Source organism: Ranitomeya variabilis, chromosome 6, assembly GCF_051348905.1.
Source record: "Ranitomeya variabilis isolate aRanVar5 chromosome 6, aRanVar5.hap1, whole genome shotgun sequence".
NCBI lineage: Eukaryota > Metazoa > Chordata > Amphibia > Anura > Dendrobatidae > Ranitomeya > Ranitomeya variabilis.
The window spans coordinates 272407682-272420366 of record NC_135237.1 but is presented as its reverse complement, the minus strand read 5'-3'; the positions used below and the strand labels follow the sequence as shown (position 1 = coordinate 272420366).

At 43.4% G+C, this 12685-nt stretch overlaps 1 protein-coding gene across 5 annotated transcripts in view; it reads right to left on the bottom strand.

The window, feature by feature from the left end:
- The window catches only part of LOC143782313 (uncharacterized), a 151194-nt gene that overhangs the window by 111575 nt on the left and 26934 nt on the right, over nt 1–12685 (bottom strand). For 3 of the 5 annotated variants that reach the window (XM_077269643.1, XM_077269644.1, XM_077269645.1), the window contains exons 2-4: nt 11292–11327; nt 5949–6005; nt 1930–2066 (exon numbers count right to left, since the gene is read on the bottom strand). In XM_077269643.1, coding sequence (XP_077125758.1) covers nt 1930–1983 — 54 coding nt within the window. In that variant the 5' untranslated portion in view covers nt 1984–2066; nt 5949–6005; nt 11292–11327. Of the gene's footprint in view, nt 1–1929; nt 2067–5948; nt 6006–8942; nt 8956–11291; nt 11328–12685 lie in introns of all 5 variants that reach the window. The other 2 variants (XM_077269641.1, XM_077269642.1) reach the window with 1 other exon arrangement.

The window sequence follows — 12685 nt, the reverse complement described above, 5'->3', positions numbered from 1 at the left end:
TGCTCTTAATAATCGGGCTAGTTCGGCCACGTTGGTCTCTCCTTTTTTTTGTAATTCGGGGTTTCATCCTCGTTTTTCCTCTGGTCAGGTGGAGCCTTCGGATTGTCCTGGAGTGGACGTGGTGGTGGACAGGCTACATCAGATTTGGAATCAGGTGGTGGACAATTTGAAGTTATCTCAGGAGAAGACTCAGCAGTTTGCTAATCGCCGTCGCCGCGTGGGTCCCCGACTTCTTGTTGGGGATTTGGTGTGGTTGTCTTCTCGTTTTGTCCCTATGAAGGTCTCTTCTCCTAAGTTCAAGCCTCGGTTCATCGGTCCTTATAGAATCTCGGAGATTCTTAACCCTGTATCTTTTCGTTTGGATCTCCCAGCATCGTTTGCTATTCATAATGTGTTCCATCGGTCGTTGTTGCGGAGGTATGAGGTGCCCGTTGTTCCTTCGGTTGAGCCTCCTGCTCCGGTGCTGGTGGAGGGAGAATTGGAGTATGTTGTTGAGAAGATCTTGGATTCTCGTGTTTCCAGACGCAAACTCCAGTATTTGGTTAAGTGGAAGGGTTATGGTCAGGAGGATAATTCCTGGGTGGTCGCCTCCGATGTTCATGCGACTGATTTGGTCCGCGCCTTCCATAGAGCTCACCCTGATCGCCCTGGGGGTTCTCGTGAGGGTTCGGTGACCCCTCCTCAAGGGGGGGTACTGTTGTGGATTCTGTTTGTGGGCTCCCTCTGGTGGTTACTGCTGGTACTGGGTGACTTTGGTGGGTTGCGGCCTTTGGTTTCCACCTGTCCATCAGTGGCTGGGTGTTTCCTATTTTACCTGGCCTTTCTGTCATTTCCCTTGCCGGCTATCAATGTATTCAGATGTGCTCTGTTTGGTTCCTGCCTACCTGCTCCCAGATCTTTCAGGATAAGCTAAGTGCTGATTTTCAGTTGTTTGGTTTTTTGTCCAGCTTGCTTATTATGTCTCTATGCTGGCTGGTAGCTCTAGTGGACTGAGGTTCTCCCCATGTGCCATGAGTTGGCACATGGGTTCTTGTAATCTCAGGATGGTTTTTTTGATTAGGGTTTTTTGCTGACCGCTCAGTCCCCTTTTGTATCGTTCTGCTTTCTAGTTTACAGCGGGCCTCAATTTGCTAAAACTATATATATCATCTCTATGTGTGTGCCTTCCTCTCATTTCACCGTCAATACATGTGGGGGGCAACTATATCTTTTGGGGTTCATTCCGCTGGAGGCAAGTGAGGTCTTTATTTTCTCTGCAGTGCTAGTTAGCTCTTAGGCTGGTGCGTGGCGTCTAGAACCAACGTAGGCACGCTCCCTGGCTATCTCTAGTTGCGTTTGTCAGGCGTAGGGCAGCGGTCAGCCCAGGTTCCATCACCCTAGAGCTCGTCCGTAATTTATTTGTACTTTGCTTGTCCTGTGCTATCCCTAGCCATTGGGATTCATGACAGGCTGTGTCTGACCGTACAGGAACATGGTCCGATCATATCACATCTCCTGGGCCATGGAGGAAGCAAAAGATTATACAGACAATACAGCAAGGAAACACAGATGATTCTTTATTTGAGGTAAAACATTTCACTGCCTGCTTTTAAGCAATGTTTTATCTCATAAAAAGAATGAGCTGTGATCCCATGCTGTTTCACTGTCTGTATGAGCTTCCTCCCCCCAGGAGCTGTTGTATGATCGGACCATGTCCCTGTACGGTCAGACACAGCCAATACACAGTACACAGTGGGGCAACATCTATAAGATTATCTCAGCACAGGAACATTTGTTTTGTGTAGGACTCATTTTTATTTCAAGATCTAGTGTATAAAAAGGACTTCTGTTTGTGGGAAAACCCCTTGAATGCAGAAATCTAGCTTATTCTAAAAGATTAATTTAATTTTTATTTTAACTTTAAATTGAAGCAAAGTAATGAACACTTACCATATAGAGTTTAATGTGTTGTATTCCAACAAGGTGTTCCTTCATAGTCATCATGTTCCCTGCTACATTGCACAAGTTACACTTTACAACACCATTATCAGAGTTCAAGACTTTAAGATCCACTACATACTGCAAGCCTAAAATAAAGTTGAAAATTACTATGTTTAGTCACATGTATAAAAAACTAGACCCTAGTTATTAAGTTATTAGGTGTTTAATAATAATCCAATGGCATTTCTGATATTTCTTTTTGTTGCAAAATTCCAGTTTACAATACCAATAAAGACCAATAAAGTCCAATATAATAGTGATCTCATACACAATATCAAGATATAACACCTATCCAAAGACCAAGTGCTGGGGTGAAGAGCAGGTGGGTGTGGTACCTAAAGCTAAAGCCTAAAGGCTGAGTCACACATAACGATATCGTTAACGATAAGCAACGATCCCGCTAACGATCTCGTTATTTGTGACAGCGACCAACGATCAGGCCCCTGCTGGGAGATCGTTGGTCGATGGGAATGATCAGGACCTTTTTTTGGTCGCTGATCACCCGCTGTCATCGCTGGATCGGCGTGTGTGACGCCGATCCAGCGATGTGTTCACTTGTAACCAGGGTAAATATCGGGTTACTAAGCGCAGGGACGTACTTAGTAACCCGATATTTACCCTGGTTACCACTGTAAAAGTAAAAAAAAAAAAAAAAACAGTACATACTCACATTCTGATGTCTGTCACGTCCCCCGGCGTCCACAGGGTTAAAACTGCTTTCGGCAGGAGCGCTGCTAATATGCACGCGCTGCTGCCGAGAGCTTCCCTGCACTGACTGTGTCAGCGCCGGCCGTAAAACAGAGCGTCACCGCTGTGCTGTGCTTTACGGCCGGCGCTGACACATTCAGTGCAGGGAAGCACTCGGCAGCAGCGCATGCATAGCAGCGCTCTTGCCGAAAGCAGTTTTAACCCTGTGGATGCCGGGGGACGTGACAGACATCAGAATGTGAGTATGTAGTGTTTTTTGGGTTTTTTTACTTTTACAATGGTAACCAGGGTAAATATCGGCTTACTAAGCGCGGCCCTGCCTATACAGCATCAATAGTAAAAAGATCTAATGTTAAAAAAAATTATAATAATAAAAAAAATAGTTATATACTCACCGTCCGTTGGCCCCTCGGATCCAGAACAGGCCTTTCCCGCTCCTCGCGACGCTCCGGTGACCGCTCCATGCATTGCGATCTCGCGAGATGACATAGCGGTCTCGCGAGACTGCAACGTCATCATCTCGCGAGACCGCAATGCACTCTTGGGACCAGAGCGCGCGAGGAGCATCGGTAAACGCTTCACCTGGATCTGGGGGCCAACGGAAGGTGAGTATATAACTATTTTTTATTTTAATTCTTTTTTTTTAACAGGGATATGATGCCCACATTGCTATATGCTACGTGGGCTGTGCAATATACTACGTGGGCTGTGCAATATACTACGTGGGCTGTGCAATATACTACGTGGGCTGTGCAATATACTACGTGGGCTGTGCTATATACTACGTGGGCTGTGCTATACACTACGTGGGCTGTGCTATACACTACGTGGGCTGTTATATACTACATGGCCTGTGTTATACACTACGTGGGCTGTGTTATACACTACGTCCGTGGGCTGTTATATACTACGTGAGCTGTGTTATATGCTACGTGGGCTGTTATAAACTCCGTGGGCTGTGCTATATACTACGTGGCTGTGCTATATACTCCGTGGGCTGTGTTATATACTACATGGCTGTGCAATATACTACGTGGCTGTGCTATGTACTACGTGGCTGTGCTATGTACTACGAGGGCTGTTATATACTACATGGCTGTGCTATATACTACGTGGCTGTGCTATATACTACGTGGCTGTGCTATATACTACGTGGCTGTGCTATATACTACGTGGCTGTGCTATATACTACGTGGCTGTGCTATTTACTACGTGGCTGTGCTATTTACTATGTGGCTGTGCTATTTACTACGTGGGCTGTTATATACTACGTGGCTGTGCTATATACTACGTGGCCGGCCGCGAACAATCAGCTACAGGTGCGAATTGGCGCGGGATTTGAACCACGCTTCGCTAATTGATCACGGCCGGCCGAATCCTGTGTATTCAATGTATTATTCTAAAATCTTCATAAATAAACTACATACATATTCTAGAATACCCGATGCGTTAGAATCGGGCTACCATCTAGTGTCCAAATATCCATCATGCACAACTTACGTTTCACACAGAATGCTTCATCAGGGCGGTCCTTGTTTTTTTAGTTATTCATATACTGTCTATTATTTAGACCAGGTGTGTGTGTGTGTGTGTGTGTGTGTGTGTGTGTGTGTGTGTGGTTAAAGGGAACCTGTCACCCCCAAAATCGAAGACCGCACCGCGACCCCCATCGGACCGGACCGCCCCCCCCCCCCCCCCCCCCCCCCCGGTGAGTATAATTTAACCTCTGTTTCTCATCTTTCAGGATACATCGGGGGCTTATCTATAATTCTATAATGCTGTAGATTCTATAATGCTGTAGATAAGACCCTGATGCTGGTGGGCTTAGCTCATCTTCGATTTTGGGGTGAGACAGGTTCCCTTTAAGTGGATTGTCTATATGTGGCACTTGCTGTTACACCTTAGCACTGTGGTTCTGCTTGATGTGATTCATACCATATGTATTTCTCTTTCATACGTGCAGGGGTCAGTGATGTCCCATTAATTTTCTCTGTGTGGTATCAGTTTTCAACCTTTGCTATATTTGTATTTTATAATGTATTCATTAGAATTGACATACTGTGTATTGATATTGCTTAATTATAATTTAGACTGATTTCTTTCTTTCTTTGGACAGGTGTTATATTATGTTCTAGTTTATTTAACAGAAAAAAGAGGAAAAAAAAGGTGTGCAATGTATTTGTGATCACACAGATTTATAACAAGTTTAAAAAGCAAATAAAATGGTGGTGAACTACTCTCGAACAAGCATCATGGGTCTTAACTGGACCATGCTAGTCTTTTTCGAATATACTTTCATTACCTGCACTGCTTCTATGCCTGCATCTTAGGGTACTGTCTCACAGTGGCACTTTTGTCGCTACGACGGTACGATCCGTGACGTTCCAGCGATATCCATACGATATCGCTGTGTCTGACACGCAGCAGCGATCAGGGACCCTGCTGAGAATCGTACGTCGTAGCAGATCGTTTGGAACTTTCTTTCGTCGCTGGATCTCCCGCTGTCATCGTTGGATCAGTACATACTCACATTCCGGTGTCCGTCAGGTCCCTTGCCGTCTGCTTCCCGCTCTGAATGACTGCCGGCCGGAAAGTAAGAGCAGAGCACAGCGGTGACGTCACCGCTGTGATCTGCTTTCACTTTACGGCGGCACTCAGTCAGAGCGGGAAGCAGACAGCAAGGGACCTGACGGACACCGGAATGTGAGTATGTACTGTTTTTTTTTTTTTTACTTTTACGATGGTAACCAGGGTAAACATCGGGTTACTAAGCGCGGCCCTGCGCTTAGTAACCCAATGTTTACCCTGGTTACCCGGGGCCTTCGGCATCGTTGGTCGCTGGAGAGCGGTCTGTGTGACAGCTCTCCAGCGACCACACAACGACTTTCCAACGATCACGGCCAGGTCGTATTGCTGGTTGTGATCGTTGGAAAGTTGCAGAGTGTGACAGTACCCTTAGTTTGGTCAAGTGACCTTCTGTTTCCTCCCCTTTGGTTTCTTCGGATTCACCCATCTTCTGCGCTCCAGTTTTGAATGGCATGTGACAGATAGCTCACTTGTCTCAAGAGGTCGCGGTGCAATACCTAAATATACCACCACTCCCTCCAGAGAAGAGATTACAATCAGAGGGTCATGTGACAAAACAGATGCACGCATGGAATCAATTAAGATATATTAGAAAAAGAAAAGAATGGTGCAGGTAAAAAACATAGTTGCTGATCCATAAGTAGTGGACAACTCCTTTAAATATCAGTTTATACCAATAACAGATTCCTCCCGCTCTGGATCTTCAATGAAGTCAAGCAATGAATTAGTCTCTAAAAAACAAACAATTGGTAAAATTAGTAAAAGTACAAGGTTGAAACATTGTAAACTTTGACCACAGTGACACCAGCATAACATATGTCATTGAGGTCATGTTTTAATTTGATGAGGGGAGTTTTTTCAGACTCTATTCACTCCGTTTTTCAAGCTTCTGGCTGGTTGTATTAATTATTTAGCTGTCTAACTTAAAGAGGTTTTCCCACAAACAAAAGTTCAATCTAATATATAGATCTTGGAATAATAATAATAATTTTCCACAATTAGATGTGTTAAATAAAATGTCCCTGTGCTGAGATAATCTTATAGATGTGCCCCTGCTGTGTACTGTGTAATGGCCGTGTCTGACCGTACAGGGACATGGTCCGATCATATCACAACTTCTAGGAAGCGGGAAGCAAAAGAGTATACGGAGATTACAGGACGGGATCACAGCTGTCACTTTCTGAAAGGAAAAAAGTTTAAAAATACTTGTTTTACCTCAAAGAATGAATCCGCTGCGATCTTGTGCTGTCCTGTCCGTATACTCTTTTCCTTCCCCCCTGCCCAGGAGATGTGATATGATCAGACCATGTTCCTGCTCAGTCAGATACGGCCATTACACAGTACACAGCAGGGTCACAAGTATAAGATTATCTCAGCACAGGGACATTTTATTAAACACATCTAATTGTGGAAGTTATTATTGTTACAAGATCTATTGATTAAAGTGTACTTTTGCTTGTGGGGAAAACCCCTTTAAGCCTCATATATAGGCATTGTATGCTATGCAGTGTCATATGTTGGCAGATTAATGTTTTCTCCTCTGTAAAGAAGCCTCCTCACAATATAGAGCAGCAACTAGCGGCTGAAGAATGCTGAGCAACTAGTTGTGCGTACATAGGGGCACGCTGTTAATGTTGCCAGTTTAAGGTGCCCAGTAAGCAGGGGTGTACAGCAGGCCAGTTAGTTTGCTGAATAGAAGTTGGAATTGGGATATAATATATATATATATATATATATATATATATATATATATATATATAATGAGGTGATGTATGCTGTGGGTGAGGAGGGCTCTATACTAGAATGCACAGTGATCGAGGGAGCGGTTGGCAGAGTAAGATCCTTCCAATACACGGCATCCAACATATGAACAATGCACCGTCTACATGGAGAATACTCCATAATTTACCGCAATTGTGATCTTCTGAAACCTCCACTTATCCAGAGAACATGAATCCACTAAGACTTTTTCCGCTATAAGGGTATTCCCACCTCTAAGATCATATCACAATACGTAGTAGGTGTAATATTAATAATAATATAAAATGCCTCCAATTAGAAATGTAGTGTAGTACTTCTAATTCGATATGTTGCTACCCCACTAACTAAGTGTCACTATATGAGTGACCATGAATAACCATGGAACCATGGATAACCTGTTTATTTATAAACAACATGACGAATCAGAAAAACTACACTACATTTCTAATTGGAGGTATACATTTGTGTATAAGCTGAGTATTTCAGCACATTTTTTTGAGCTGAAAACGCCCTCCTCGGCTTATACACGAGTCAATTGTCCCAGAGGGCAGGCAGGGGGGGAGGAGCGGCGGAGCAGCGGCTCACAGAGGCAGGAGCCGGTGGCTGTGGCTAAAGCCTGTGCTGCTGTAATAACGCACAATGCCAGCTGCAGCCGCCGGCTTCCAGCACATATCCTACTTACCTTCCGGCGCGCCCTCAGTGGCACTGCATCTCTTCCTGTGCCGAGCGATCACTTGGCCCCGCTCATTAAAGGTAATGCATATGCATGTCTCTCCACTCCCATAGGCGTGGAGTACATATTCATTACCTTAATGAGCGGGGCCACGTGATCGCTCGACCGAAAGAGCTGCTGGCGCTGGAGTGAAGGAGATGCAGTGCCACTGAGGGCGTGCAGGTAGGTGAGTAGGATGTTTTGTTTTTTTTAAACAGAGAATCATGCAGACAAGGATGGGGATAAGGAGCCATGTATACAAGGACGGGAGGGGGGAGCCATGCATACAATGACAGGACAGGGGAGCCATGCATACCAGGATAGGGATGAGGGGGACAATACATACCCGGCTTATACCAGAGTCAATAAGCTTACCCAGTATTTCTTGGCAAAATTAGGTGCCTAGGCTTAAACTCGGGTTGGCTTATAGTCGAGCATATACGGTACTTGCTATTATTACTAGTACGCCTACTACATATTGGGATAGGATTTTGCAGATGGGAATACCCCTTTAAGTAAATATGGCTGCAGCAGTCACATGCCTGTTCTAGTTGTAAGAGACAGTACAAATACTGTCGGCAGGCCCAGACAATCCTAGAAGAGGATTTTCTTACTTTTACATCATGCTAGACAGTTTCTGTAAGGGATTTTTTTAGGCTTCACAACACCATTTACCAATTTGCTGAAAGCATATCTTGTCCTATCCAGTCGATGTAACTCTTACAACATACACAAGTCAGGGTGTCTAGGCTCCCCATACCAGATCTGCAAAAGCTGAAGCCACAGATCTGTTCCCTGATATTCTGATCTGCAGTAATTATGTCTGTTGTTCTACCCTGCTGCTATCCAGCTCTATATTTTATTCCAGTATTGTTTTACAACTACGGACTCATGGAGAGCTAGAGGCACTGCAGCGCAGTGGATGGGTAGACGATCTCCACTATGTCCCATGTAAATAAAACGTGATAATGCCAAAATACTGTAAGAATGAGGCATCCCCAGAAATTGCTGTATGAATTTGATAAGTAGTGGAGCTAATGGCATCAATCACCTCTTCTATCATATTACCCACAGACCCCCATCTTCTGCCATTTAGGAATTCATTCTGTAAAAAGGCAGTAATGTTCTTTACTAGTCAACAAAAGCAGTATATACTGTACATGAATAAGAAAAAATATACAAATTATATACTTACTTTGGCTTTTTTTCTGTACAGTACAAAAAAAAAAAAAAAAAAAGTTAGTCATACTATCAATTAAATACATTTACAGATAATATACTAGGTACGGGTACCAACCCATAAGAACAACTGCAGTTCCGGACTCCTGTTTTTCATACCACGTCCACTTTTAGTGACCAAACCACTCTCGATCTTCAGATAAGATAGGGTAACAGAAGTGGAACTCTAACCTTCTACAGGCATGCAGCACAGACAATGGTTTGTCCATGCTGCTGGACCATAACCATTTATTGAAGCATAAGGCGCACTAGATACAAAAAAAGTATATGACATGATTTGCAAATTTAACCAAGCTCCACAATCACTGGCGATTTAAGGCTATGTGCCCACGTTGCGGATTCGTGTGCGGATTTTTCCGCATCGTTTTTAAAAAAATCTGCGTTTATACCTGCGGATTTCCTGCGTTTTTTGTGCGGATTTCACTTGCGGTTTTACACCTGCGGATTCCTATTGAGGGGCAGGTGTAAACAGCTGCGGAATCCGCACAAAGAATTGACATGCTGTGGAAAATACAAAGCTGTGTTTCTGCGCTGTATTTTCCCCACCATGGGCACAGTGGATTTGGTTTTCCATAGGTTTACATGGTACTATTAACCTGATGGAAAACTGCTGTGGATCCGCAGCGGCCAATCCACACCGTGAGCACATAGCCTCAGTGTCCATGGAAAACAAAAGTTCTCACTTTGACTCAGTCTCTCCTCTTGTCTCTGTCATATTTTTGAGAAGAGCTGGTATTATCTATAAATTTAAATACCACACCTATAAGTTTGCTATAAATGTATTATGAATAGAGAATTTTTAAGTTATTTAAATAAAAGGTATTTTTTTTAGAATTCATATCCCTCTATATTTGTATTGAAAAATAAAATGCTACATAACTTAAAGGGGAACCTGTCACCAGGTTTGGCTGATAGGAGACACAGCCACCACCTTTCAGGGCTGATATACAGCATTCTAAACTACTATATGTCTGCCCCCGACCTGACCTGCAAGAGAAGAAACAGGGCTTTTATTACACTCACTCTTTATTCTTTGAGGATTGCTCCATATAACGTCTCTTTCAATCAAAGTGGTGAGCAGCTCCGAGTTTTCAGTCAACGTCAAGCAAATGCGTTTTGAGATTCTCCACACCCATCATATTAGCATTCCTTCGCATCGCTGCTCCCTACGTCACCGCAATCTCCCAGCAGATATCGACGCTCAGCTTTCCAGGCATGCGCACTGAATCTGGGGGTACGTCCCAGCTTCATACCCTACGTGTTCATGCTCCGGAGCCGCTGAGCGTTAGTGGTCAAATGACAGTTTGTGAGCTTGCACTCTATGAGCGTCTGTCTTCCTGCCCGCAACACTGACGCTCAGCAACTTTGGAGCAAGCACACATAAGACATGAAGCTGTGGCCTAAACCCAGATTCAGTGTGCATGCCTGGAAAGCTGAGAGTAGATATCTGCTGGGAGATTGCGGTGACGTAGGGAGCAGTGAAGGAATGCCAATATGATGGGCATGGAGAATTTCAAAACGCATTTGCTTGACCATGACTGAAAAGCTAGAGCTGCCCACCCCTATGACTGAAAGTGAAGTTATATGGTGCAATCCTCAAAGTATAAAAAATGACTTTTTCACTAAATATTGGGATGTTTTGCTTGAGACAAACATGTTAGCGATACAATGTGTATCACTAAAAGGACATTGGGGGCAGATTAATAGCAAACAAGGAAGTGACATTAGTGAAGGTTCCATGCGATGCCATGGCGAATAGGGATCAGCTGACGTCGCACAGTCTGAAGAAGGCAGAGGGAGATGAGTGAGAGGTGAAGATATGCACTGCGCATGCACAGGAATCCCAGCCCCGCAGTGTGAATAAATCAGAAGACACTGCGGGGCGGGATCTCAGGCAGCGCGGCCGCACAGGTGCAGTCAGCTAGACATCAAATGATGTCAGAAGACGGGCAGCGCTAACTGCGCATGCCGAAGGCATAACATAACAGCGCAGGTGCCGGGACAGTTCAAAACAACACTGAGGAGGCGGCGCCAAGAAGGCATGAGTGACTGCGGTGCTGCGTCAGCATTAGGGGGGGAAGACCTGCCCCTAGGAAGGTTTCAAGGTATTTTGGACAAATTGCAAAATCGATTATTTCTGCAGTTACAGCACCAAGAACTAAAAGAGCCACCTTGTCAGAATGCAGCATCAGTGCTGCACAAGGTGGCTCTTTTAGTTACAAACGCATGGGGGGGTGACAGGTTCCCTTTAACTGCAAGACTTTTTGAATACCTTTGATACATTATTCATTTATGGATCACATACCTTCTCTTCTGAGCGACTCATTTTTATAGTGCAGGCCTATGAAAAAAAAAAAAAACATAAAAAATCTAAAAGGTTCTGGACATATTGAAACCATTCAAAGACAGTTCCTAAATTTAAAGGGAGAAACAATTGTCACATAAGAGTCATAAATATGATTTGGATCTGCAAAGGCCTGGGCACACCACTACACAGCCGATGAGTCGATATCTGGACATATCTGCACAACAGTACTTTTCGCGTGTGTGTTGTCCATTCTAAACTGAAACAGCACACAGATATACAAGGTTTACACTTTATCAGGCAGGTCCTATTTAAGAGATTTCTTGATTGAGAACAGATGTGACAGTAATCAGGCCTGGGTGTGGGTACGGAATTTGAACTCAGCTTCCCAAAGATGTGATAAACAACAGTTAATTTACAGTTTAACCCCTTAGTGACAGAGCCAATTTGGTACTTAATGACTGAGCCAATTTCTACAATTCTGACCACTGTCACTTTATGAGGTTATAACTCTGGAACGCTTTAACAGATCCTGCTGATTCTGAGACTGTTTTTTCATGACATATTGTACTTCATGTTAGTGGTAACATTATTCGATATTACTTGCGATTATTTATGAAAAAAAAGGAAATATGGCGAAAATTTTTTAAATTTAGCAATTTTCAAACTTTGTATTTTTATTCCCTTAAATCAGAGAGATATGTCACAAAAAATAGTTAATAAATAACATTTCCCACATGTCTACTTTACATCAGCACAATTTTGGAAACAACATTTTTTTTTGTTAGGGAGTTATAAGGGTTAAAAGTTGACCAGCAATTTCTCATTTTTACATTTTTTTTTTTTTAGGGACCACATCACATTTGAAGTCATTTTGAGGGGTCTATATGATAGAAAATAACAAAGTGTGACACCATTCTAAAAACTGCACCCCTCAAGGTGCTCAAAACCACATTCAAGAAGTTTATTAACCATTTACGTGCTTCACAGGAACTGAAACAATGTGGAAGGAAAAAATGAACATTTAACTTTTTTTTGCAAACATTTTACTTCAGAACCATTTTTTTTTATTTTCACAAGTGTAAAAACAGAAATGTAACCATAAATTTTGTTGTGGAATTTCTCCTGAATACGCAGATACCCCATATGTGGGGGTAAATCACTGTTTGGGCGCACCGCAGAGCTTGGAAGAGAAGAAGGAGCGCCGTTTGACTTTTTCAATGCAGAATTGGCTAGAATTGAGATCGGATGCCATGTCGCGTTTGGAGAGCCCCTGATGTGCCTAAACAGTGGAAACCCCCCACTAGTGACACCATTTTGGAAGCTAGACCCCTTAAGGAACTTATCTAGATGTGTGGTGAGCACTTTGAGCCCCCAAGTTCTTCACAGAAGTT